Here is a 27,681-nt window from a genome sequence, read left to right as displayed (position 1 = left end):
GTCCAGAAGGTGGAAGGATTATGTGTCCAGAGATACAAATTTGGCAGCGTCCCCCGTCCAGGAGGGGTTAAAATCATACCTGAGCATTCGAGACCACCTGGGTAAAGAGTATACAGAGTGAGACAAGAGGAGGGCCAGGGGCAAGCCCTAGCCCTATAATCAACATTTAAAAAGCAGATAAAGGAAGACTCAGCAAAGGAGAAGATTTGTCCTTGAGAAGAACAGGGAGAGAGGTGTCACCGAGGGTCCTGGCTAAGAGAGAATTCCAGAGGGAGAGTGAATACCAGAGTCAGACAAGAGGGAGATCAGAGGAGAGAGACCGAGGGTGGTAGCTGGGGTCATTAGTACTTTTGCTGGAGCTTTTGAGATTGCACGGGTGAGTGACTTGGAGGGCAGGAAGCAGAGAGAGCACTGCTTCTTTAAGAAGCTTCGCTCCAAAGAAACGGAGACTGGCTGCTGCTGGATGGGAATGCAGGCCTTTTAGTGATGGGGGAGACTTGATAATATTTTTAGGAGAAGGAGCCAGTAGAGAGGGGGCATTGAGAATTCAGGAGAGGGAGGGAGGGGTAGAGGAACCAGCTTAGACAAAAGGAACCCCTCTCCTGAGATGGAGGAAGGAAGAAAGAATGAACAGAGATGCTGGAAAGTTAGGAGATCTAGGGGCAGGAAGCCACAGGGTGCTTAGCTGATGGCCTCTCTTTTCAGCAATATTTATCTTACGTACTTCAAATAGATGACGTGAACGAAGTTAATCAGTGTGCCAGTGTGTTTGCAGTTACAGCCAGTAATAAATGGTTAGCATTTATTGAGCACTTACTGTGTGCTAAGTGCCTTGCATGTGTTACCTGATGCAATCCTTGCACGGCCCCGTGAGCTAAATGCTATCCCAGCGGAAACAGACTCAGAGAGGATAATGGGCTTCCTTGCTAAGGCTGCATGCTTTTAGTAAATGGCAGAGTAGATTCAAACCCAGGGCTGTCCAACTCCAGAGCTTAGCTCTTCACCTGACTGCCGCCCTGCCTTGCCACAGTCCAGCCTGCGTGGTGCACGACGTCGAGGGCTCATTAGCACGTTTCTTATCCTTGACATTCCTTCTGCTGTGTTCCATGGACCAAGTCCTGGTCCCAAAGCTCTGCCTGGGGTATGATTGGTTCCCCTCAGCAACTGAAGGCCCTGTAACCCTGTGATGGGTTAGAGGCAGGATGAGGATTTGCTGGCACCTACTCTCCTCATTATTAAATGTCTTTGCAAGAGGCCAGGGCTATGTTATGATAAAGACCGGATTCGGCGTCACAAAAAGCTTTACTCCTTACTAGCTGGGTGACCTTGAGGGTGTTTACCTTCTCTGAACCCATTTCTCTTTCCTAAAATGAGACTGTCATCATGTTTTTTTGCTTTGTTTAAACTGTAGTGCTGTGTGATACTAATGTGAGATGTTGGCTTTCTTGCGTCCTCTGCATTGGCAAGGCCCCCACTGATCTGCCCTCTGGGGTGACAGAGGGAGGGATGGGGAAGCCCTGTGGGCTCCAGAGAGTGAGGGTCTGAGGTGTAGGGCTGCATCTGAGGAGTCTGCCTTCTCTGTCTCTGACGCAGGGTGCCACCATCCGGCGGGATGAGCACTCGGGGGCTGTCGTGGTGGCCAGGATCATGAGAGGGGGTGCAGCAGACCGGAGTGGTAAGTGACATCAGTGCCGGCCTGGCTGAAGGGATGGCCATCGTCCCCCTTTGGCTACAGGTCTCCTTTCCCCCTTCTATCCAGTCTCCTGTTTGGGATGTGCCAGGAGTAGGGGAGCGGGGCTGAAATTCTCTCCTTCCCAAGTCCAGTAGACATTTTAATTGTCTGAAAAATCTCTTGGGCATGGAGTACTTGGGGTGGGAGGGCAGGATCAGAGGGGTTCATGCATTGGCTTGTCGTGAGGACTATGGTAGTTAAGCATACAGCGTGGGCTTGGAAGGTAATTCCTAACTTGGGGGCAGGGACACCCTTCCCTACCATCTGGTTGCCATTATTACTGAGGGGAGGGTGTTCATGTCTCAGATTTGTTTGGGTGGAAAACAGGTTTCGAATCACTGGTGTGGGGAAGAACTGAGTCAGGAGGCAAAGTTCCTGATGTGAGGGGTGTTGCCACCAAAGTCTGGGGATCATTTTTGTGGGGAATCCTTCATGAGCTTCTCAAACATGAGCAAGTGAATGAACCCCCTTCCTCCCCACCCCAGAGCATCTTGTTAAAAGGCAGATTCTGGTTCAGCAGGTCTTGGGTGGGCCCTGATCTGCACCCCTAACCTCCTCCTGGGTGGTGCGGATGCCTCTGGGCCCCTGTCCATTTTTCGTAGCAAATAGGGCCTAATATGCAGAAAGTGCTTGTCATTAAAACTGAGGCCAACAGACAGGTGTATTTAACACTCTTGATGACATCTTCCCTGGTGCCCTTAAGTTTTCTTGTTAAGATTGGAGAAGGCATTCTCGGAGTGTGTCTGTAAACTCAGGAAAGTGAGGAGTGAATGGTATTTTTAAAGAAGCGGAGGTTACAGCAGAAAGAACACAGGCTTTCTATGTCAAAATAGCTGTGTTTCAACACTGGCTCCATTATGTCTTAGCAGTGTGGCCTTGGGCAAGCGGCCTCATTTTTCTGGATCTCGGCTGCCAATTGCAAAGTGGGGATTTCACCGGGTGGTTGTAAGGCTGTGATGCCAGCTGAGGCACCCAGCACACAGTAGGGATTTCCCGTCTTTAAACCTTGAGTCTGCCCTGAAGCAGGTTCATCAGATGCCCCCCAATGGTGCCTAGAGCTCCGAGTTCTGGGGGCCGGGACCCCCTTCCTGTGCTGATGGTCAGTACCCGTGTCTCCTAGGCCTGGTCCACGTGGGAGACGAGCTTCGAGAAGTGAATGGGATCACAGTCCTGCACAAGCGGCCTGACGAGATCAGCCAGATTCTGGTCCGTGCTGCACGCATGCTGGGGGTTGCTTTGGAGACCAAAGCCAGGCGCTCAGACCTGGCTCAGTCTCCCTGTTTTCATGGGAAGGCCACAGACAAAGTGGCCTTACAGTGTGCCTGGGTGCAGGGTGGGAACTCCAGTCCATCTGCCCCTCGCAGACCTTCTCATCAGCACAGCCAATCCCCCTGATCCCCAGCTCCCTTTCCTGAGGACCCTTCTGGGAGACCCCCCTCAAAAGGGTCCCCTTTTCCAAAGGGCTGAGGAATATGGAACAAGAGATTGCAGCACAGGGAGGACCCGGAGCAAGGGCTTTGAGGTCAGCTGATCCTGGGTCTGAATCCTGCCTCTGCCACTTTCTAGCTGTGCAGCCTTGGGCAAATTATCAAATCATTCTGAGTTTCGATTTCCTTTCCTGGACAGTAGGGACAGGGATGGTTTCTCATTCAGTTTCGTGATCATTAGTATGTGAACATCTGGAAAGGGATATAGCATTTCATGTCAGTGCTGGGATGAAAACAGCCCCCAGAGTCCATTCTGGAAGTTCAAGTCAAAACTGAAATTGTAAAGAGCCCCAGTCATAGTTTTATTCTCTTTATCCTTAGCATTCTCCCCCAACACTCTTTGCTACCTTCTGATGGTTTGGGGGCGGAAACAAGATGAAATCTGAAAAGCGGAGGCCTGCTCTTTAAGACCCCACTGTAAGGGGCCTGGTTGCTGGCAGCCCCTTCAGTCTTCCTGCCTCCACTGCCCGTTTCCTGGTTCTGGGCGCTGACCTCCAGAGTGATACAGGGCTAGGGGACCATTGGGTGAGATGTGCTCTCATGGGCGGACAGCAGTCTTCCTCATGGGCCCCATATATGGAGATGCAGGGTCACAGGGTCTCTGTCGTGCAAAGGGGAAGGGAACTCCTGGAAAGGTTAGAGTAGCCTGCCATTGGAGAGCCCATTGGGGAAGATGGAAGCAAAGAGGGAAGTACTGATTGGGAACCAGCCCCAAATCAGGCAGGAAGGAGGAACAGGAAACTGGAGTAGGTTATTAAAATAACCTAAGAGGAAGGAAAGCAAGGTAGCCCTTTGAGGCACTAGAGGTCAGGAGTGATGCAAAGCTGGAGTTCAGGGCATGCATTGTCCTTGGGTTCTCCTTTAAAGTCTGTCCCTTTGTCCCATGAAAATGCAGATACTTGGTTTTTTGAGTTTTGCTTTAGTTCATTCAACCAAGTGCCACCATATAAGGGTGGGTCACAGGGGAGGCAGCGAGTTTGACTTTCCTCTGAATGTGAGTTTTCAGATTTGAGAAGATGGGAACTCACGGAGGGTTAGATCTAGAAGATGATAAGCCTGTGCTCTCTCTCCTTTCAGGCGCAGTCCCAGGGATCCATCACCCTGAAAATCATCCCAGCCACCCAGGAGGAGGACCGGTTAAAAGAGAGTAAGGTATGGGAGGGCTGGAGGGGGGGGAGGGCCCCAGCCAGTCTTTGAAAAGGTCATATGGGAAGAGATCATACATCTGGCCCTCAGAGCTCGCGCTTGATAGATTGTAATTCAGTCACAGAGTGATTCATTTATTTGTACCCTGCGTCTTTTTAAAGAGGATTTGATGCAGCTTACTAATAAAAGGAAAGCTTATTTTAACGGAAATAGAAAATCGGGGCTGTGAAGAGGAGGAGAATGTACCCAATGTGCTGGCTTTAGGACCAATTAAATAATTGCCATTTGTTTAATTCTTTGTGGAGCCTACCTTTTTTTGGGTGCCTCCTCTGTGCCAGGCACTCTGCCAGATGCTAGAGACAGGGTAGATTAGGAACTCTGAAGCTTCCTAGCTCAGACGGGAAGACTGGGGAACAAATCTTTTGTTACTATGTGATAAGTGCTATAGACACTGTACAGAGTGACAGGGCTGTGGAAAGTGTCAGCTAGCAGGGGTGAGGAAGTGAGGCTTGTCGCGGAGGGTGAAGATGAGTAGGACGTCCCTGGGGAAGAAGAAGTAGAGGGAAGTTCAGGCAGTGGGGTCTGCGTAAACAGAGGCTCAAAGTGATGGAGAGAAGCATGTTTGGGTGTCGGTGAGAAAAAGCACTGTGGTGGGGTCTGGGAGGGTTTTTGTTTTTTAAGAGGGGAGTGATACAACCCTATTTGTGTTTGAGAAAGCTCTCGGGGTAGCCACCTGGAGGAGGATGGAGTGGGTGGAGATTGGGGGGAGGAAGACCTGGTAGGAGGTTGTTATAAAAACCCAGGTGAGAGGCTGTTAACACCTGAGCTGAGGTGGTGGTAGAGAGGACAGAAGAGGGCATTACTTGATTTCAAATAAATTTGGATATGAACTTCCTGGCAGCCAAGGCAGAAAGGAGAACGTAATGAATTTGTACTTTTCATTGGTGGATAGAAGAAAGCTTGCCAATTTTTCAGGATAGTAGATTCCTGAAGCCCCTGCCTCCCAGTACTAAATGCATGAATGAAGGGACATTCTAGCACCTGGCACATAATAGGTGTCAATAAATATTTTGATGAATGAGGATTAATAATGGACAATGTCTTTGATATCAAGTTTTTTGTTTGTTTGTTTTTACAGCAAATGAAGAAATAATGCTTTTATGGCTTGTTTCTTATTTGCACTCTTCCACTGAATCCCAGGGCACACATAATATGGACTCTCTCTTACCTGATGGAAGGTGGTTCTTCTTGGGACAAGTTAACGTGGTTGTCATAAGCAATCACTAAAGGTTTTAACTTGATACAGGGAGAGAACGTGGTTTTCTTGGAGGAGAAAATAGGTAGCCTGTCCCTTAGCCCATCCTTCCCAAATATTTCTTCTTGAGCCAGAAGCTTGGTCTGGCTTCCCGTTTAAGATTATATTCTCTTCGGAGTGGTTGGGACGCTGGTGACATCTGTGGCTGGAGGAGGGTATCTGTCATGACAATATCTGGCTAGGAAGTTTTGTCGTCTAACTGAATCTTTTCTGGTTGGCACATAAAGGAATATGATTTGGATCTAAGGAAGCCATCTGAACTTTTTTCCCCCCCTGTTTGCTGATAAAGTAATTGGGCCCAAATAGAAATAAGTAAATCCATGCCATTTAATTGTAGAAGAGAACAAGGAAGTGTGACAAAATGCTGTGTCTTCCCACCATCTTCTCTAGCAAGGATGACTTCAGGGTAAAGGGGAGAGTAAGGGGTTGGCCAAGTATATGACAGATGAGGCAGGATTGAGCTGTAAAAAATGTGGTGTCAATTACCCACTGAAATATGATGGTGAGGAAATAAGTAACAGTAGTTTTGTTGATATTTGGGTTCTTACCAAAACATCTTGATTATTTATTTAACAGATGGCTGCTGACTTCACGAGGGGCAGTTAGCAAATCAAAAATCACATTTAAGTTTCAGATTGTGCTTGCCTTTGCGTTTTGTTCCCAGGACTAATTATTGCTTTGTGTATGCTAAGGACAGCAGATCAGGTAACAAAGGAAATGTTTAGGCTGGAAAGAGCAATTCAGACTTGCGGCCCCTCTATTAATTTTCTGATTCTTGAGGGATTGCCTGACTATAATAATCAAAATGGTTGAAGCAGAATGAGAAAATATGTGCGGTGTGTTTCTGATTCGCTTTTGATTCTTAAGGCTGCTTGTTCTTCCAAATTGTGAACGGCAGTTGTCGTATGTCCTTCAATGTGGCATAGACATACCTATGCTTCCGGGATGAAGGTCCGTCTCACCGGAGCCCCTCCTCTGCAGGTCTTCATGCGGGCCCTCTTCCACTACAACCCTCAGGAGGACCGGGCCATTCCCTGCCAGGAGGCAGGCCTGCCCTTCCAGCGAAGGCAGGTCCTGGAGGTGGTGAGCCAGGATGACCCCACGTGGTGGCAGGCCAAGCGAGTGGGGGACACCAACCTTCGAGCTGGCCTTATTCCCTCCAAGCAGTTCCAGGAAAGGTGGGTCTGGGGTGTGTTGTAAGGGGGTGGTTTTGGGGTGGTCAGAGGCATAGGTGCATGAGACCCCTAAATCTCTGCCACCACAGCCAGAGGGGCACACTCTGTGTGTTGTTCCCTGAGATAAGTACCAATTGCACTTGTGTTTATTCTTCTTGATTCATAACCAGTGATGATGACTGTTTGAGATTTAAATCAATATATGGAAATCTAGGTTCTTAAAGTAACATATGTTACTTATAATGCACACTTAGAGAAAGTTGAGAAATAAAATACAAAAATACAGAAAAGGAGGACAAGGGAAAAAAAATTACCCAAAGTCTCGCCATTATCCAAACAGCATAATGTATTTCCTTTCTGTGTTTTTTATGTGAGTGTTGCACATAGAATTTGAGGTCTTGCTTTATTTTTTTCAACTTAGCATTTTGACATTAGCATGTCCTACAATATTACCTGTTCTTTATTGTGTGATTTGGGTGGCTACATCAGGTTTCATCAGGAGCTACACCATTCATTCAGGCAGCATGAAAGTATTTATTATGAATGGAGCTAGCCTGTGCCAGGCATCCTGCAGGCTGCTGTGAACCCCTGGTTTCTACCCTCGAGGAGCCTACAGTTTAGCTGGAAAGTCACAGATGGTTCAAACAAGCACTGTATAAATGTGAAGGGGGCGAGGGAGGAGGAGATGGTGCTCTGTAAAGTCATAGTAAGAGGATTGGCCCTCGTCTGGGTATACAGGGAAAGCTTCTCAGAGGAAGGGTTGTTCCCAAGTGACTTCACTCCTTCCTTCCTTTCCAGTCGTCTCCAGTGTTTCACTGCTACAAGGCTGCAATTATTATCTTGTGCATAGACTATTCATCATATTTCAAATGATTTTCTTAGGATAGATTTCCATAATGTAAATTCTGGGTCAGAGCGGGTGGCAGTTAGGACTGCATCGCCTCCCCTGGGGTTTGTAGCCCTCTTCCATCTTTTGGGGGGCATGGAATGTGGTAACAACAGACCTCAGGTGTGGTTCTCATGGTGTGGTCCCGAGGGCAGGGGCAGCAGCAGCCCCTGAGAACCTGTTGGAGAGACAGACCCCTGGGCCCTGCCCCAGATTTGCTGAATCAGAAACTCCAGGGGTGGACTCTGAGCTCTGTGTTCTCGCAGATGTTCCAGGGGATTCTGAGGTGCTGAGGCTTGAGAACCACTGCTGTCTTTTTTCCGGGAAGCCTCAGACCCATCTGCATCTTTGGCTTCAAGGTCTTAGGGGAAAGCTCTTTAGCTGTGTTTAATGTGGAAATCTCGAGTCCTGGGCGTTTTCTCAGGTCAGACCTGAGGCCTTGGCGGCTGGCTGTCCATTAATGGCCATATTGGATAATGGGTCAGGCTCGCCCTCAGCCTCTCCTAGGAGTGGTTCTGCTATTTTCCAGCTTCCTCAGGGATGGGAAGGCCGGTGAGAGTGGAGAAGGGGCCTCCTTCCTTGAGAATCAGTCACAGGAAAGTTAACAACCAACTGCTGACCGGGCACTGTGCTGGTTCCCTGTGTGTGACCATCTGGGGCTAGGAGAGCTCCTCCCAGAGCAAGACCTTCAGTTTCTTCCCCAGGAGCCAGTGAGTGCCTGTGAAAGTGTCTTTCTTCATCGGAACTCATTGTGTGGCAGGAGGCCCTCGGAGTGCCTGCTGTGTAGGAGCTAGGCCTTAGTCTCTCTGAGTTTTCCGTAAGACTCCCCCCGACTGGTTCCCTATCCCAGCTCATGGGCCTGCCTTCCCTTTGTGTCCCCACAGGCGCCTAAGCTACCGAAGAGCCACGGGTACCCTTCCAAGCCCCCAGAACCTCAAGAAGCCCCCCTGTGAGTAAATTGGCAGGGTTGGCACTTCAGGGAGGGGCCAGGGTTAGTATTTGGAGGCATTTTGCCACGAAGAAGCAGGCACTGGGCTGGAGGGGGCACCAAAGGTCTGCTCTGAGCTCCCAGGCCTCCAGAGGAAGGAGGGGGCGGGGAGAGGGATGAGGAGGAGAAATAGGGATGTATTGGGGAGACCTACTCTCTGGAGAAGAGCTTCTGTATTTGGAGCCCGTAGGTGACACGGGGGGGCATGTTAACACTTCTCCCAAAGCTGTGTGCAAACCTCTATGTGTGAGTGAGTGTGTCTGTCTTTCTGGGAAAGGGTCCACAGCTTTCATTACATCCCCAAGGGGCTCTCTGATCCTGTCGATTTAAGAACCTCTGATTGGGGGAGGGAATGGAGATGGCTATGAGTGATCCTGTGCCTCTGTGTTAGAGGCCAAATTTGGCAAATAAAAATAAAGGATGCTCAGTTAAATTCGAATTTCAGATAAACAAATAATTTCTTAATATAGGTATGCCCCCAGTATCACATGGGATATACTTATGCTAAAAACCAGTTCATTGTTTTACTGAAATTCAAATTTAACCGAGTGTCCTGTGTTTTATCTGACATCTCTACTCTGTGTAGCACTTTACCTTTTAGAAAAGATCCACCTACCTTCTTGCCTTCTAATTGTCTTGACAGCCCTGTAAAGTAGTGGAGTTGGAGCATCCCCTTTTCCAAGATAGGAAAACGGAGGCTCAGGAGGTTGAGGGAGTGAGGCCCGGGTTGAGTTTTCAGAGGCCTGTGATCAGAGCCCCCAGTTAGAGTATGAGGAGGAAGCTGGCCCACTGCTGGCAGCCTGGAGTGAGCTGCTCCCATGGCTTGGCAGCCACTGCCCACGGTCACTCTTCTAGACTTGCTCTCAAGCAGAAGGGCTGCTGAGTAAATTGGCCTTACGGCTGCTTACAGCAGTGATGAGCTGGCTTTCTTTGGGCCACTAATGAGACACGCACAGGAAAACTAATTAGAGCAAGTCTTGGTTTAATAACACACCACAGATCAGATCACAGGTTTGTTGGAAGAGAGAAAGAGGGGACAGATGGAGGGCTCCTCAGGCACACGAGGCCATGGCTGTCTCGCAGCCACAGGGCCTCCTGGTTCCCCTCCACTAACGCTGTTCCATCTGTCTTTTGTGCAAACCCCAGATGATCAGCCTTGTGACAAAGGTAGGCCTGGTAATTGTCCCTGTGTGCATGGATAAGGCCTCTTTTCTGTGGACTGTCTAGGGCTGGAGGAACTTGCCCACCCCGCTTTGGGGTGGCTGTGCCTCTCTGGCTCTTTGCACACCTCTCCCTGCTCTGCCAGCTGGACTGGCCTCTTCCTTGAGACTGCAGAGCCGGTGGGGACGGAGCCCCTCCCTGCCTGCCTGGCATGCAGCGCCCAGCCTTCCCGGGATGCTGGCTGGGCTGGCTGTGACTGGGCTGCGTAGGAGGCAAGAGACATGGGAGGTGGGGTGCAGCATGAGTGAATCTTCCTTATTCACACTGATCCTAACTCGGAGGGGCTGGGATGGGGGCCTCCTGGCCCATAACCCCTGCCAGGACCGGGGAAAGCTATTTGGGACCTAAGCATGGAGAACTGAGCTAAACAGAAGAACTTGTTTTTCTGGGGTGGCCAGGATGTGGGATTTCTCCTGAGCCCTCTTGAGACACCATCCCAGAGGGCTCCGCCTGGCCATCCAGGGGCCTGGTACCTGTGGGTTGGGGTGTGTGTCCAGCATGGCTCACTGGCCTCCCTCTTTGTTCGGTTCTCAGAGACCTGTGACTGTGAGGGGTACCTCAAAGGGCATTATGTGGGTAAGTAGTGGGGGCTCTCCCCGCAACACCCTCTCCTGCATTCATGCACAGCCCATCATGGTCTCCTGGGTCAGGGAGAGAAAAAAGCAGAGTGATCTGAGTGCCGGGAACATTTTAAGAGCAGCTGGGACCCACATTTTCTCACGTCTCTGTCAGCAGAGGAGGGGCTGCCTGCCCAGGCCTTGGGGTTCCCCACCTCAACATTCACCCAGCCACAAGAAGCAGAGCCCTGGCAGGAAATGGACATAGCCCCCCTACATTGATACCGATTTTATTATTATCACGATCTCAACTATACACCACCATTGCATAGTAACGCAGCCTTTTACTAGTCTCCTAAGTACCTTCACTTCTTTTATTTTGGTCAGTCTTCTCAAAGGCCTAGAGACCAGAATTTTTTAATTTTTGACTTTTTTTTTTTTTTTTAAGATTTTATTGGGGAAGGGGAACAGGACTTTTATTGGGAACACTGTGTACTTCCAGGACTTTTTTCCAAGTCAAGTTGTTGTCCTTTCAATCTTAGTTGTGGAGGGTGCCATTCAGCTTCAAGTTGTTGTCCTTTCAGTCTTAGTTGTGGAGGGCGCAGCTCAGCTCCAGGTCCAGTTGCCGTTGCTAGTTGCAGGGGCGCAGCCCACCATCCCTTGCGGGAGTCGAACCGGCAACCTTGTGGTTGAGAGCCCGCGCTCCAACCAACTGAGCCATCCGGGAGGCAGCTCAGCTCAAGGTGCCGTGTTCAATCTTAGTTGCGGGGGGTGCTGCCCACCATCCCTTGTGGGACTCGAGGAATTGAAAGGGCAACCTTGTGGTTGAGAGCCCACTGGCCCATGTGGGAATCGAACTGGCAGCCTTCGGAGTTAGGAGCATGGAACTCTAACCACCTGAGCCACTGGGCTGGCCCTTAATTTTTGATTTTTTTTTTTTTTTTTTTAAGATTTTATTGGGGAAGGGGAACAGGACTTTATTGGGGAACAGTGTGCATTTCCAGGACTTTTCTCCAAGTCAAGTTGTTGTTCTTTCAGTCTTAGTTGTGGAGGGTGCAGCTCAGCTCCAGGTCCAGTTGCTGTTGCTAGTTGCAGGGGGCACAGACCACCATCCCTTGCGGGAGTTGAACCGGCAACCTTGTGGTTGAGAGGACACGCTCCAACCAACTGAGCCATCCGGGAGCTCAGCGGCAGCTCAGCTCAATTTTAGTTGCAGGGGGCGCTGCCCACCATCCCTTGTGGGAGTTGAATTGAACTGGCAACCTTGTGGTTGAGAGCCCGCGCTCCAACAACTGAGCCATCTGGGAGGCAGCTCAGCTCAAGGTGCCGTGTTCAATCTTAGTTGCAGAGGGCAGAGCCCACCATCCTTTGCGGGACTCAAGGAGTTGAACTGGCAACCTTGTGGTTGAGAGCCCACTGGCCTATGTGGGAATCGAACCGGCAGCCTTCGGAGTTAGGAGCACGGAGCTCTAACTCCCTGAGCCACCGGGCCAGCCCCTAATTTTTGATTTTGAAGTAATTTCAAATTTACTGAAAAGTTAACTGTACAAAGAACTCACATATACTCTACAACCAGATTCACCGGTTGTTAACACTTTGCTGTGTTTGCTTTATCGCTCCCTTTTTCTACATGCATACATTTTTTTCCCCTTAGTCATGTGAGAGTTAGTTGTAGATGTCATTTCCCTTCACCCACAGCATAATACCTCAGCGGGACAAGGACATTCTCTTATATAACCCTGGACAATTATCAAATTCTGGGAATTTAACATGCATACAATTCTATATCTAATATACTGTTTATATTCAATTTTTGCAAATTGTCCCAACAATGTTCTTTGGAGCATTTTCCCCGATCTACTATCCAGTCAGCATACTGCATTTGTAGATTTCTATTCCCATTTCATGGATAAGGGAAGCAAGGCTCAGAGAGGTGGTGCTAAGTAAAAAGTGACCTTGAACCCTATTTTTTGGATGCCAGGTGGTCACCCTTTCATCATACTACTATGTGTTTCCATCAACCCCTTCCTGTAGCAAGTGGAGGTTGGGAGAGGCCAGTGGGACTCAGTCCCACCTCCGGGTGGGGCCAGGTAGAGAAAGTCTTTACTAGGAGATCCAGGGACAGATGCCATGGTACCCCCTGCCCTTCCCCTAAAGCTGGTCTTCGGAGGAGCTTTCGGCTGAGCCGCAGGGAGAGATTGGGAAGCCCGCAGGAAGGAAAGATGTCCACAGTAGCTGAGTCTCTGGAGCTGCTGACCTATGAGGAGGTGACCAGGTACCAGCAGCAGCCAGGCGAGCGGCTGCGCCTGGTGGTTCTGATTGGTAGGTAACCTGCATCTCTAGGGGGTGGGCTGGTTTCCACCCTGCAGGAGTGGGCGGGAGCTCAGCCGGGTCCCTGGTCAGCATTCCCTTTGTTTCCCAGGGTCTCTGGGAGCCCGACTGCATGAGCTGAAGCAGAAAGTGGTGGCAGAGAACCCACAGCACTTTGGTGTTGCCGTGCCACGTAAGAGGGCCGTGTGTGTCTGTGTGCGTGTGTGTGTGTTGGGGGGTGGTGTGCGCATCCACACAGGAACATTTCATGGGTACTTGACTCCCCATATCCATCTTCATCCTTACTTTGGGTCTCAGGGACTGCCAGGCACTGTCTGCTATAGGCAGATCATGGGACCTAAGCATGATGGGAGAGACCCACTCTCAGTGGTCCACTAGGACCCTCTGAGGCAGAAGCTGGAGGACCACTTGTCTGGTTCCTGCCTGGGATGGGAGATGAGTCTAAAGCATATTGCAGGCAAAGTGGCAAACTCAACCCAACACCAAGGGGCCCCCAGCCTCTTCTTCCAAATGTCTCTGACTCCGATGGCCCCTGCTCTCTGCCTGGATAAGAGAGCAAAGCAGGGAAGCCAGAGAGCCAGTGAATGGTGTTGCTTGGGCACTCCCTTATAGCTAGATCCGCCTGTCAGGGTGGCTCCTGAGTCTAGAGGCAGCTGGGGATGCTAAAACCCAGCAGGTGGGAAGTCCTGGTTCTGAATGTGATGAGGAAGAGGAGAATGAGGAGCGCTAGGAAGTACACCAAGAGCTTTCATGTGGTAATTCGGTCAGCTTCCCCAGCACCCTTGAGAAGAGGGACTATTATCATCCCATACTGCAGAGGAAGACACTAAAGCTCCGAAAAGGCGAAGTAACTTGCCCAGTGTCACATAGTTGGTAAGTGGTGGAGCCAAGATTCAAACCCAGGCAGCCTGCCCCAGTCACGTTTTTAATGAGGCCACACGACAACCTCTCACCTGCTGCCTGTCACTTCCTGTCCTTGGCTTTCCCTTTCCTTTCTGGGACACTCTCTCAGTCCCTCTGGCCTCAGAGGGACAGTGTGAGCACCTGGTGACCACCAAAAGTGGCAGTAATGAGATCTTTCCAGGGTGTTCTGAGGAAGGGCATCTACAAAGCTACTCCCCTGGGCCTTGGGGTGCATAGCCTAGTCTGTGGGTCGTCAGAATTGTCTTCCAGAGCCCAACTTGAAGTGGCAGCCGTGGGGACGGGGAAGGTGTTGGGGAGGCCATCTGGCAGCACACCTGTGATGGGCCTGGTAGGTTTCAGGTGTCCATGCCCTTCTAGGCTGATAGGATGGACTGAATGAAACAGGACATGTGGAAGTTGCTCACACATAGATCCTTGGAAACCCTCAGATCCATCCCCTGGGGGAGGGGTACCTAGATGGTCAGGCCTACCTGCTTCTAGGTACCACACAGATAGGTGACTTTCCCACTTGCTTTTAGGAACTGGGGGAGTCAGGGAGGCTTCCCAGAGGCAGTGACATTTATGCCGGGTTTTGAAGAGTAAATAGGAGTTTTTCAGGCAGAGAAGAAAGGAAGAATTCTCTCTACAGAGGGAACAACATGTGCAAAGGGATGAAGGTGTGACCCAGCGTAGCAGTGCTAGGGACTGGGGAAGATGGTGTGGATGATGTAGGGGAGATGAAGCCGAGCTGGGGGCTGGGCAGACAACGAGGGTCTCATATATTCATCTGAGGTCTTTAGAATGTAATCAGTAGGTGAATAAAAATTTTAAAGCAAGGGAATGACATGGTCAGACAAGGGATCCTAGCAGCTCTGCCAGAGGTTGGCCAAAGATACCAAATGTAGAACACAGAGCATCCCCATGGGTGGCCCCCAAGGGCCAGAAAACACTACCCTCCAACACCCTATCTTTTCCTTTGGAATGCTCTGGAAAAAGCTGTGTGTTGCTTCATACGTGCTCTTATTCTGTGGAGGACCTGTTTTGCCCCAGAAGTGTGCATCTCAATTCTATTATGGAGAAGGTTGGGAAAACACTGTGTGGTTTAAAATTATGTGAGAGCCAGCTCTGCTGAAGCACATCTCATCCATAAAGGGACTGTCTGTCTTCATGCCTCCTTTTCTCTCAAAATGGGACATAATTGAATAAAGAATTAAAAGCATACAGCAAGGTCATCTGTGTTTGTGCCTCCTCTGCTCTCAAAAAGCAATTAGGACTGGGGATAAAATAAAAGCTTAGGACTAGGGATTCCCTCAGTGATTCTTGCAAAGCCACAGCATCTATGAGGCAATTTGGTAAGGTGGTGGTTAAGGGTATACACTTGGCACGAGACAGAGTTCAGAACTTGGCCCTACCACCTGCTGGCTCTGGGTGATTGGCATGCTGCTTCGCCTCTCCTCACCTCTCAGTTCCCTCTCCTGCAAAGTGGGAGGCCTCCTTTTGCCTACTTCAAAGAGTTGTGCAAATCAGTGATGAGCCTGGAAAGGACGCTGTGCCTGACACAGGGACACTGGATGAATGGAAGTGGTTGGTTTATATACAAATCAGCAATGAACTCTGCTTGAGGGCAGAGGCTAGCCACTGTGCTTGCTCATTGTGATGTGACATCTCTTTGCCCAGCTTTCCTTCTTTCTTTCAAAGATACCACCAGGCCCCGAAAGAGCCATGAGAAGGAGGGGGTAGAATATCACTTTGTGTCTAAGCAAGCTTTTGAGGCCGACTTACATCACAACAAGTAAGTTTGCTCGATGGGCCAGTTAGGCCCGTGTGACTGTCTTTGCATGTGTCCCGTATTCCACTTGACCTCCTGGGAGGGCTTCCTGAAAAGATGGGGGAAGTGGGAGAGAAGTCTTGGTGGAAAGTTTCTGTGCTAATTTAGGTAAGCTCAGGAACTAAAGGCCTTTCCCCTTTGGTGGTGTTCTAGGTTCCTGGAGCATGGTGAATACAAGGAAAATCTCTATGGAACCAGCCTGGATGCCATTCAGGCTGTGATGGCCAAAAACAAAGTCTGTTTAGTGGACGTGGCGCCGGACGTGAGTTCCTGGGCCATTGGACATTTCCTGTAGACGGAATTCATAAAGTAGGGCATTGTATATTTTATAGAACATTTGACCTCAGTCTAAGGAAGTTTTAGTCTAGAGCACTGGATATTAAAATGTCCTTGGGTCTCCCTTTGAGAATCCAATGAAAGCTTTGTACCCCCAAATGAGCACCTTTATACACAAAAACTGCATTCAAATTGTAGGGAGTTCATGGATGCTCTTGGTGGCCTAGAGACCCAGGCTGGATAGGAACCTCTGCATGGAGTAAGTCATGCAGTAGATGGTGGCACCGACTGGCCAATTGTGATGTGACAGGGAATTAAATGTCAATGCCTGGGTGGAAGCTGGGTCTCAGCTCTTGGCATCAGGCCACCCCTTCCCTGACCAGGACGAATGAAATTAGTGGCTTGGGGAACCACTGAGGGAGGCAGTCAGGAGAGCAATTTGGAAGGGCGAAGGGAAAGGAGACATGACCCTGTGAAGTACTTCAAAAACATTTCCAGCTCTGTACATCCTGCCTGCTGTGTGCTCGACAGGGCCTTAACCATCTTTTTAACCTTGTTTTTAAGAAACACTTCTAAGCTTTGACCTCAATCTGGGGAACTTTATTCCTCTATAGAAAGAAACAGAGCTGTGATTTTTATGATATAAGCTGTAGACTTCATTTTCTAGAAATTTGCTTGAAACAGATCCCAAAAAGTACACTATGTCTGTAAAAGAAAACCCTGGCAAATTTGGATTTACTGGGAGTTGCTAGTCAAAATTAAAAGTCTAAATTTCAAAATTTTATTTGGAAAGTGATTTTGTTGATTTTTTTTTCTTTTGGCTGCAGAGTATACATACAGCAGTTGAATACCACTATTTCTAAATAGAGGACTTTACATTTTAGATCAAATGCACTAATAAACAGGATGATTTGCATATGGGAAACCTTCTAAAGACTTTACAATTTGTTTCAAGCGATTTCTTAGTCTCTTCACTTGCTTAGCAAACCTTTCTTCTTTGAGTATTATAACGAGGCCTGTGTGATAGCACACATTTTGCATTCGTATAGTCCAAATTGATGACATTTGACTAAATAGACACACATTGAATCCTGCTGGCTCATCCATCAGGACTGGGCAGGTGGAGAAAGGTGTCAGGAGGTTAATTAGAGCTTGCAGGGTCAGAGCAGAGAGAGATGGCAAGTCTTGGAGCCAGCCGAGGCTTTGGAACCTGTGTTCTCAGTGAGTGGGCCTTCAGGGCCCAGCTGAGTCCAGTGTCACAGTGGAGCACGGAAAAATAAGCAGTTGGTTTGCCCAGTTGAAGTCCACTGTCGTATGACTATGCGATGGTCTTTGCCACCGAGGCACATCATTACTGAGCATTCAAAAAGTATGTTTCACAAAAAAATATTTCCAAAGTATGATATTCCTGAAATTTCTTTCTCAGGCATTGAGACAACTGAGGACCTCAGAATTCAAACCCTATGTTATATTTGTGAAGCCTGCAATTCAGGAAAAAAGGAAGACACCACCCATGTCCCCAACTTGTGAGGACACAGCAGCTCCACTTGTGAGTTTAAGTTGATCCTTTCTTTTCTGAAGGCCTGTTACAGCCACAGAAGGGAGCTGTGCAGACCACCTTTTGCACAGACCTTTTCATTTTCCCTGTTGGCGAGACTTAGATGGACAGGTGACCGGAAGGCCCAAGGTGGGGCAGCCAGAAGCACCTCCCACTTCAGACATGGGTGGCTTTGTCTGGGCTCCTCACCTGCCCTTCACTCCCTCACATAAGCACTGTCCTGGAAAATAGGGACTGACATCTGTCAGGGACCTGATCTGAGTGTGACAAACCACACAAATCTCTTAAACTCCTAAGCCAAACCTAAGTAGGTTTTTGTTGTTGTTGTTTTAAATATTATCCTTTATATTATAAGATATTCTTTTTTTTTTTTCTAAGTAGTTTTCAATTGAAACCAAGTTCTGATCCAGTAAACTAATCCAACATGGGGCAACGGGCAGCACGAAGGGACTCTTTCCCATGTGCATTTCAGGTCTGTGGCTTTCTTGCTGAAGCTGCAGGTGATTGAACATTCCACCTTTACAGGCTAAGAAAGGGTTCAGGGCAATCTGTGGCTGCAAAACAAACGTCACACATATTATTCCATTAGATTTATTTGCATTCTTCCAAGACGCAAATATCTATTGGAAGATTGAGGTACATAGTAGCAAAAATGTTCCTTCTATAATTTCTCAAATAGCTAAATGCTTCCAGGATGAAGAGTGAGGGTCCCAGAGGAGGGAAAATTCCAGAAGCAGCAGATGGGTCTAGAGGATATGTGTGTAAGGGGGCAGGGGAGATAGGGTTTAAGTGCCAGGGCCAGTGCTAGGAAACGGCAGGGTGCTTTTGAGTCTGAGAAGAGCTCTGTAAGATACAATGTAGAATTGGGAGGCCTCTCCCAATTTGATCTAGTTTTTCCCCTCCTGGGGGAAAGAAGGAGAAAAAACTATCTCAGCCTTCCCTTAGGTCCCTGCTGTCTTTTTGGTGGCATATAAAAACTGTTTCCTAGACCTTTAGAACGTATCTTCTGAAACTGTAGATGTTCTTGCTGAAGGAGGAATCCGGTTTTGATTGGTGATAGAAGAGGAGGAGAGGAGACTATTTTGGGATGTAGGTCTCTTTGGGGGAGGACAGCTCACCCCCTGCTTTGGCAGCATCAAAACACTGAACCCCTAGAAGCAGAGGAGACAAGGCAATAGGGGACTGGAAAGAGAAAGGGAGATGGGTGAACACCAGTGATAAATTCCATTTTGTAACTTTGCTCAGAGTGGATCTGCCACTTTCCTTTCTTCCAAGAACCAAGCTATTTATCAGTCAGCTACCTGCATGAAGTTCTTATTAGAAGTTTCTCTCTTTTTTTTATTGGGGGATATTGGGGAACAGTGTGTTTCTCCAAGACCCATCGGCTCCAAGTCGTTGTCCTTCAATCTAGTTGTGGAGAGCGCAGCTCAGCTCCAAGTCCAGTCGCAGTTTTCAATCTTTAGTTGCAGGGGGCGCAGCCCACCATCCTATGCGGGAATTGAACTGGCAACCTTGTTGTTGAGAGCTCAAGTTCCAACCAACTGAGCCATCCGGCCATCCCTCCGGCATCCCATTGCCTTCAATCTAGTTGTGGAGGGTGCAGCTCACTGGCCCATGTGGGAATCAAACCAGCAACCCTGTTGTTCAGAGCTCATGCTCTAACCAACTGAGCCATAAGGCTGCCCCGGAAGTTTTTGAATAAAGAAGCAAACATTGTGCATGTTGGGTAAAGGAGGGATCATTGGCTATACCGTAGTATTTAGATGTCAGCAAAGAAATCTGATTAAAGAAGTCAGGTACCCTAAGGAAATGGGGAATTTGATCAGGGTTGCCCCAGCACTTTCTTAAATAACTCTACTGTGTCTCCTGGGCTGGTGTTTGGCCCTAGTATGAGGAAATGAAAAGAATTGAGTTCTACAGTATGAATTTAGGAGTCTTCAGAGGGCATTAGAATTACTTATTCTCCTTCTTTTCCTCCTAGTGGATTCCAGAAATGCTTGCTTTGCTTTTATATAGTTATTATTTATAGTTCTTTCCTGTAATTATTTAACTAAATTGCCATACAATAGGATAGTACCACTTCTTTGGAAATACCTTTGGACAGGAAGTGTGATAATCACACACAGGCAGCTATATAGCGTCAACATCCTCCCCAAAGCACTTCGTATCATAACAGGTCCTCAGTAGATATTTTGTGAATGAATGACTGAACAATGATTATGTCTACTGCCCATTAACTTTCTGGAAAGTTTGATAGCATGTTGTCACTATATTCTGTTGTTGAGTTCACAGTTGGTTATTAATGGGCCATCGTCATCACCACTTAAAAAGTAGAGGTTGGAACATTGTCCAAGACACAGGTCGTAAGTTTCTTATTTTGGGGGAGAACCACCCGGTTGCTCCATAACTGCCCCTTTCCTTGCAGGATGAGGAGCAGCAAGAAATGGCCACCTCCGCTGCCTTCATAGACCAGCATTACGGGCACCTCGTCGACGCTGTCCTGGTAAAGGAGGATCTCCAGAGTGCACACAGCCAGCTGAGCGGGCTCTTGGAAAAGCTGAGCAAGGACACTCACTGGGTACCTATTAGTTGGGTCAGGTAACTGTATCCTAGAACATCCAGGTTGGAGGGGACCTGGAAGACTACCTAGTCCAGCCATGTTACCATCAAGGAATTGTAAGTGTGGAGAGGGGCAGAATTTTCCATAAACTCCATCATCAAGAAGAGTGGGAAGTCCTGTTTGGTTGGTTTTTGTCTATTGTTCTTCACTGAACCCCTTTGGAGAAGAAAACATGAGTGGGAAGGGGGCGTATCACAAAATAACATGCCATTCATTCAAGTATCACAGGCAAGTTGATCCTGATTCTTTGTATCAAAGTTAAGTAGCCACTGTCTTTGGGGGGTGGTGAATGTATACAGCACCTATTTGCAGCGATGTAAGCTTTAGAAAGACACTTCATGTATCCAGCTTTGTTGGAAGTTGAATTGTTTTACCCAAGGGCATTTGCCCATGTAACTGAAGGTCCCGTCTTCAAGCACCAAAATGTTGATTTTTAACCTCGGTGACGGTGAGTGCTTGCCTGGCAATGGAAAACTTGGTTCTCTGACTTCTCAAATAGTGAGGATGCATGAACTTTTTTGGAAGACTGAGGCACACTTCACTGTCACCATGAATTTCTAGATATAGGCGTGTTTTCAGGGACTCTTAAGGAAGATAGGGCTGCTTGTCCCCTTTTTAAATACCGTCAGACTCCTACAATGGAGTCCTTGCTTTGTTTGATTTGTTCGATTCCGTCACTTGTCCCTCTCGTTACTGACAGCTGCCCTGGTTCTTGCCTGTCCCTACCTTCAGATTACAGGGGCTCCTGTCAGGCTAGATCATGGGAAACCAGATGATCCGCCCCCTCCCCGCAAAAAACTCTTTAAGCCACGATACATCAGTCCTGACTGTAAAAATCAAATTGTATAGACTCTGAGTTATGGGCCTAATGGGTTGTTTCTGAGCAAAAGTGTTTATCATACAGGATTCGTGAGCTTTCTTAGCTGCTCAGAGAATTTTGTTTCTTATTAATATCCAATGTATGTATATAAGTCTTTATTCTGTGCCGGGAGCTATGCTCAGGCCTTTATGTACATTACTTTGATAAATACTCCAAACCTTTGATGGAAGATTCTTATCATCTCCATTGTATAAGAAGAAAAACAAGGCTTAGAACGTTTACATAACGTGTCCAAGCTCGCACAGTTTTATTTTATTTTATTTTGTTGGGTTTTTTTTTTTTTTTTTTTTTGCATATTTTATTTTACTTAATTTTTTATTAGTTTCAGGTATACGCACAGCTTTAACTAAATGGTAGAGCTACAGTGTTTGAGCCCAAGTCTTCCTACTATCAGAGATGGTCATCAATTACTATCCTATACTGCCTCATTCTTTTGTGGTCCCATAATTGTGGCTACTTTGACTTGCAAGTGAGGAATGTGTTCACAGCTAGAATTTGCAATACTATGTAGCGTGGCTGTAACTTCTGAAAAGAGGCTGCTTATACATGTAATTTCAAGCTCTTTTCCTCGAGAAGTAAAGGAGGCCAGGTTAAGGGTGAAGCACCAGGGAGATTTGCTGTCCACTTAAATTTCCGTTTTGCCTTGTTACACAAAGACAACTTTGTCGCTTTCTGGCTCACTAACCTGGTAGGTCCACCTAACAGGATCATGTTCTTCAGAACTTTCTAGCAATAGGATGAAGACTTCTTTGCACTTACAGAGTACTGGATTCTTATCAAGTGACGTTAGTCTTGAGCTGTTTCACATAGAACCAGGGCGGGAAGGGCAGCTGCCCCTTGAAGTGTGAATGGTACCTGTGAAATTGTGAGTATTACGTAGGAGAGCTGTGATCTAAAGGCAGCTCTCAGGCAAACACCACATATATCAAAATTACTCACGATAAATCCCCTAGGGAGGCTCCCTGGTGGAGATCCTAACCATCTCTCACCAGGTCCCATCTTGGTGGTTTTTCCTCCAGAAGGAACACAGTGGTTGAGCACCAGATGACTTTATTTGTATTTCATACTACTCAACAGACTTCTTCTGCTTCTTAATATTTTTACACAATTGTCAGATGAAATCATAATAACACTCTTCATGTGCATTATGAAGCAAGGCATTGAAATGTGATGCTTGCTTTACTTCCTGTCAAAGTAGCTTCCCCACCCCGAAGACAAGCTGTGTCTACAGCTGTTCGTCTGCTACTAAATCGGTGAGAGTAGAATGGATAGGGCTCGGATAGAGACAGAAGTCATTTGTAAAGTGTTTCTGCTATTTGTAAGCAAGCAGAAAAGTGTTGAAAAAAAGACATCCGTTTACAAATATATATTGGTGGGATGTGGGCAAATGCAATTCCAACTCCCATTCCCGCTGTTAATACATATGTTCTGAGCTCCTGGGCAAAAATTTCACAAAAGTTCATCAGTTGGGCCCCCACACCAAAAAATCTCCTTATTACCTACTCCTTGAGATGTGTGCTGTATGGATTGTACCAATGTAAACTTCCTGGTTTGATATTGAATTATATAGTTACACAAGATGCTAACCCTGGGGGAAGCTGGTGAAGGGTGCAGGAGACACCCCGCCCCCACACATTTACTTGCAACTGCCAGTGAATCTAATTATTTTAAAATAAAAAGTTTATTTATTTGTGATGAGATCATTTAAGATCTACCAACTTTCAAAATAATAAGCTTAAAAAGTCAGGCTCAAAAATAGCATGACCAGTCACAGAAGCCATGCAAACGCGGTCTTGCCATGTATTTTGATATATTTTTGACACTTTCACTGTTGCTGCTCCCTATAAATGAACACAGTACATGGAAATGTCACTGAAGCATTCTTTTCCAATTCTGTGTATTCACAGAGAAACTACTGGCATTTGTTCTCTGTGCTGTCGGAACCTTAATTTCATCACATGCTTTTGTTTTCCATTTTGACAGAGCTGAACGTTTGGCTAGATCATCTCCCTGCACCTATTCCCCCCAGGATGGTGGTGATAGTGTGTTTTAAAAAGTTCTCTTTCATTAAAACTTCTTTTCATAGCCCCAAATAAAAATGCTTGTTGTCTTTCCTTCTGCCTGCCCCATTGTGTCTCCATTTGGGGATGAGACTTAAAGCCTGTGGGTACCTTAAATGTTAATTTACTCATTTTATGTTCCAAGCTTTATTGTAGCATCCTGAGATTAAGCATTCAGCCACTTAGGAGTGTCTTGAGATTCTAAGCAGCTAAGAAATCCTAGGGTCTTCCTTGTATCTTTTCCATGGTGAGTAACCTTGTATTTAGGGAGAAGAGAGAGAGAGAAATGGAGAACCATCAATTATACAGAACTCTTCTTTGGAAAGCCTGCGTGTCCGTTTATCCTTTTCCCCAGGAGGGGAAACACCAAACTCAGTCATTACTAATAATATTCAATAATACAAAATGACAACACAATAGTACGTTTGAATAGTGACAGAGGCCTGTAATATAACTTTGGCACAACATTAAAGCCATGAGACCTGTTTATATCTTCTTGGAACAAATCACGTCTCCTTAGACTCATGTGAAGTCTCAAAGCTGAGGACGAAAGACAGTCATTTCCTACTTGGAGAGAAAACAGACAGAGCTCCAAGTTCCCTGAATGGACGACGAATCAATATTATAGAAGAGCAAATTCACCCCGTAACTAGGACCCTTGCTCTCCATCTATACAGTTCTTGGGGCTTTGGTATCAATTGTGATCACTGTGTCCTACAGTAAAGAGCAACTGGGGTAAGACATACCTATTCATCTTGGGAGAGAAGATATTTTGTTGTATTTCTGATGTAGCGTCTTGAATTCTTGAAGGAAAAAAAATCAGAAAGATTTATGTCAAAGCGAGGGTGCTGGTGTGAAAGTTCTAAATTCTAAGAACGGTTTAGAAAAGACAGGTTAAAGCCAGGGAGAGGAGGTTTTAAAAACAGTGCAGATGGCTTTTCTTCTTAAAGGGTCAAATTAACCACATACTGGATCGTGTACCCTTCATCCTCTGTGCTTGTACATTCAGCCTTTCTTAATGAATTAGGGATGGAGGAAGATGCTACCAGGTATTTTTCTGAAACTGACACATGGCTTTGCTACCAAGGAGATGTCCTTAGCTCGTGGATGGTTTGTTCTGGGTGGTTTTTCTTTAACTGATTAGTGCATTTCTCATGATCTCACTCTCCTGAGACTGACCCTATTCTGAGTACAGACGAACTCTGTACATGGGAATATCCCAGAGTCCCCCACGTGCCTGCCAGTCCATTTCCGATGACCTGCGGTCATAGTAGGGTTTGCGATCACCAAGCCTCTTCAGAATGCCCTGGTTTTCCACGGTGATTCTCACTAGCTCCCGGTTCCTTGTTTCTCTGTTTAAGCTGAAAAAACACAAAAATCCCAAGATGGGTGAATAAAATTCTCTTGGATGGGAGTAGGGGCAATGAAGTCGTGATGTCATAAATCCAGGCTGCCTAAGTGCAGGGAGCAAGTACCGCTGAGCTGAAGCCCCACACACCTGCTGAACCACACTACTCTGGGAAATGTACTTAGCACTGGCAGGTTTACAGCAGTGGTTTCCAGCCCCACTGTCTAGAAGGTTCTACTTGATTGGTCTGGGGTGCAGCTTGGCAGTAGCATTTTGTAAAAGCTCCTCAGGAATTACGCGAAATGAGAATTGAGAATGTCTAATTTCTACGATGAGGGAAGGTCTTGCCCATGGATAAATCTCAAATGGCTGGTGACAAGGTTTGTTTCACCTCACTTGCCTCAGCTTTAACTCCGTTTCAGATATACAAGAATGCAGGAAAGTCATCTTGACACTCCCTACCACACACACACACAGCCACCAAATTCTTTCCCTTATATACATTTCTTCTGTAGCCCCGACCCCACTGCATTATTATTTACATAAATGTTTCCCCTACCAGAACCTGAGCTGTTGAGGTTAGGAAATGTATATCTCATTTCATCTCTATTGCCTGTGCTGAGCACATAGTAGTTGCTCAGGAAATAGTTATAGAACCGAATCTTAAGAGTGCTGTGTCATAGTCCCAGCTATGGCCACCACTTCACAAAAGTATGCAGTGCTTTCTTTTCTTTTGAATTTTTGTAAGAGTTTTTTTGAGCCAAACTGATGACATATGCCAGAGAGCAAGATCTCAAATGCTCCTCTGCAGTGCTTTCTTGTGACAAACTCTGAATAAGACTCCAAAAAGTCTCTTAAATGAAATAAAAGTTAGCTGTTCAACACTAGGGAAGGTCCCTGTTTTCAGTAGTTTTCATTCTCCTTGACATGGTCGCTTTGGTTATTCCTCGAGATAATACTCCCGTAAATACTCACCCCACTCAGGAGAACTTTCCACTAAAACTTAACGAAGGGAAAGTCATTTTTGACTTTCCAAAAATGAAATGAAGAGAAAAAAACACTACCTCTTGGAAAAATATTCATTCCAGCAGTCTACCGTGGCAGGGCTGCGATGGGCATTGGCGATTTTCTGACACAGTTGCTTGTTTTCATATTCGATTTTGTCGATTTTCCTTTGTTCACCCTGGTGAGAAACCCCTCCATGGTGACATCATCGCTACATTGTGCTCCAACACAATGGTTTAGCATCACCCTCCACTGGGATTGTGGGAAAGAGGCAAATTGAGGGCTACAGTGAAGACTGGGAGCAGAACTGAGGACATGGGGTGATGTGTATAGGGAGGAGAATTAACGAATCTTTGGGTTAGGTAAGTATTTAGAAGGTGCTGGGAAACTGGACCTCTTTAGGACACAGTTAAAAATCATCAGTAAGGTACATCAGCAGATGGCATGCACAATTAAATACCTGTAGTTTGCTCAGTTTTAAAATGTGGTGTGTGTGCGCCACTGGAGGTTTGGTATCAACAGCAGGCTTCACTAGAGAAGGATAAAAATGAGCAATGTTACGCCACAGGTGTCCGCTTAACAGCCTCAGAAAATCTACTCGCGTTCTAGACAACGGCCCCGATAATAAACAGTATGATTTTGAATTCTGATCTTAATCCAGCTCAGGAATTTTAGTTTAGTTTAATTCTCCTAACTGACATTTTCGAAGAGTTGTAAGCAGAAAGGAAAGAAGGGTGTAGGCTAGAAAAAGTAAAATTTACAGGGATAAATGTCCTCTGAATCCCATGAAAGAGCCTGTCTCCCACCCTCTCCTAGTATGACCACCTTGTCTGTTGCGTGCTCCAGTACTGTCCTCTTTCTAACTTACTTTGGCTTTAGAGTTTAAATGAACATTTCTATCAAAGGAAATCCCTGGTAGAAGATAATTTTTGCCACTGATGCTAATGTCCTCTTGACCCAACTCAGTGGATAAGGCCACATCATTGCATAGTTATGAACTGGTCTGGTTCACTGTCAATCTCTCTAAGGTGGACCCTTCCAGAACCCCTAATCGCAGTGTCCAGCCCAAACTGCCCACATACCGATTTGTACTCTATTCTTGTGAGATAGGTAATGGCCAAAGTCCAGTGTCTTCCTGAAGGTTGTGCTCTGCCTGTGATTAGAGACGATTACAGGGTAGGCTAGGTAATCCAGGGAATTGTTCATCTTCTCTTCCTAGTCTTACTTCAGAAATGAGGCACCTAGACTCCCCTGTGAGGTACTTAGCTGTTCCCATGACGGGCTGTCATAGTGACTACCCAGTTATGACATCAGGGACAGGTCTCGGGGAAGGAGGAGCTGCAGCAGAGCACGCCTGGCTGTCCCTGAGCTTCTCTTTTGAAAGCTAACATAGACCCCAGTCAAGATGAGGGGTAAGGGATTTGGAAGCTTTCTCACGTGCTTTGAGTGCAGATGCCACCAGCACCAGCCGGAAAAGGTGTGGAGTGCTGGGAGGGGTGGGGATTGAGGGAGAAAGGATGTAACCAGCCTTGGGCTATAAGTTTAATAGTCTCCACTGCAATGGTTCCCCTAAAGAGTGAGACCACAAGCTTTTTGGGGGAGGTGAACGATGACCTGGACGATAATCTGATCCAATTTCTTCATTTGCAGGTGAGGAAACTGAAGCCCAGAGCAGCAAGCTTGGCTCAAGAACCAAGTTAGTGGCAGAGCTGGGCTCAGAATGTGGGTTTCCTGAATTCCCACGACCACATTGGCTTTTTGGAGGGGGAGGTGTGTGAATCTGCCATTTTCAAGGCAGTGGGAGAGGACAGAGACTGCCTTTTGCTCCTAGTGGGATCTCAGTAAGCAGTGAGTTGCGGGCACACTGTGGCTCATAGCAGGCTGGCAGCAGCTCCAGGAAGGGCTGCAGAGGAGCCCCATTCATCTCCATACTAGCACAGGGGGTGGCACCTAGGGGTGCTCCACACGTTTGCTGAGAGAGAGAGAGAGAGAGAGAGAGAGAGAGAGAGAGAGAAAGAGAGGGAGAGAACAAACTCCCATTCAGTGCTATTAGTGCTGGGCGCTGTCCTTAAGTGTCACATTTAATCTTGCAAACAGCTCTAGGAGTTAGGAGCTACTATTATTATCCCCCCCCCCCCCGCTCCCCCTCCCAGCAAACAGGCTCAGAGAGGTTAAGTAATTCCCCAGGGTAAGAATGCCAGGCCTGGCTGCGCAGAGCCCAAGCCTTTAAGAACCAGGCGGTCTCTCAATGAACGTTGAAAGAATCGTGCCCCAAAATTGAGCTTCTCAAACTTTAACTTTTCTAGGAATCCCCGGGGTGGGGGTGGGGGTGGGATTGTAAATGCACGTTGTCATTCAGCGGGTC

At 47.1% G+C, this 27,681-nt stretch overlaps 2 protein-coding genes across 6 annotated transcripts in view; one reads left to right on the top strand and one right to left on the bottom strand.

The window, feature by feature from the left end:
• The window catches only part of MPP3 (MAGUK p55 scaffold protein 3), a 28,404-nt gene extending 5,387 nt beyond the window's left edge, over positions 1-23,017 (top strand). For 4 of the 5 annotated variants that reach the window (XM_074319521.2, XM_074319518.2, XM_074319520.2 and 1 more), the window contains 13 exons: positions 1,594-1,675; positions 2,853-2,938; positions 4,297-4,371; positions 6,662-6,858; positions 8,626-8,690; positions 9,876-9,896; positions 10,485-10,526; positions 12,665-12,829; positions 12,930-13,010; positions 15,440-15,533; positions 15,723-15,831; positions 17,272-17,394; positions 19,829-23,017. In XM_074319521.2, coding sequence (XP_074175622.1) covers positions 1,594-1,675; positions 2,853-2,938; positions 4,297-4,371; positions 6,662-6,858; positions 8,626-8,690; positions 9,876-9,896; positions 10,485-10,526; positions 12,665-12,829; positions 12,930-13,010; positions 15,440-15,533; positions 15,723-15,831; positions 17,272-17,394; positions 19,829-20,005 — 1,317 coding nt within the window. In that variant the 3' untranslated portion in view covers positions 20,006-23,017. Of the gene's footprint in view, positions 1-1,593; positions 1,676-2,852; positions 2,939-4,296; positions 4,372-6,661; positions 6,859-8,625; positions 8,691-9,875; positions 9,897-10,484; positions 10,527-12,664; positions 12,830-12,929; positions 13,011-15,439; positions 15,534-15,722; positions 15,879-17,271; positions 17,395-19,828 lie in introns of those variants that run through there. The other variant, XM_088788945.1, reaches the window with a different exon arrangement.
• A 692-nt stretch (positions 23,018-23,709) lies between these two features.
• On the bottom strand, positions 23,710-26,522 carry CFAP97D1 (CFAP97 domain containing 1). The gene is made up of 5 exons (XM_019752249.3): positions 26,399-26,522; positions 25,777-25,847; positions 25,376-25,494; positions 24,201-24,324; positions 23,710-23,766 (listed from the first exon to the last, which is right to left on the bottom strand). The coding sequence occupies exons 1-5, from the start codon at positions 26,520-26,522 to the stop codon at positions 23,710-23,712; spliced, it is 495 nt and encodes a 164-aa protein (XP_019607808.1).
• Between the last annotated feature and the right edge of the window lie 1,159 nt (positions 26,523-27,681).

The sequence above is a fragment of the Rhinolophus sinicus genome, chromosome 12 (genome assembly GCF_057876585.1).
Source record: "Rhinolophus sinicus isolate RSI-liver-muscle chromosome 12, RSI-T2T, whole genome shotgun sequence".
Classification (NCBI taxonomy): Eukaryota; Metazoa; Chordata; class Mammalia; order Chiroptera; family Rhinolophidae; genus Rhinolophus; species Rhinolophus sinicus.
Note: the sequence above shows the minus strand (reverse complement) of the source record. Positions and strands in the feature narration are given on the sequence as shown.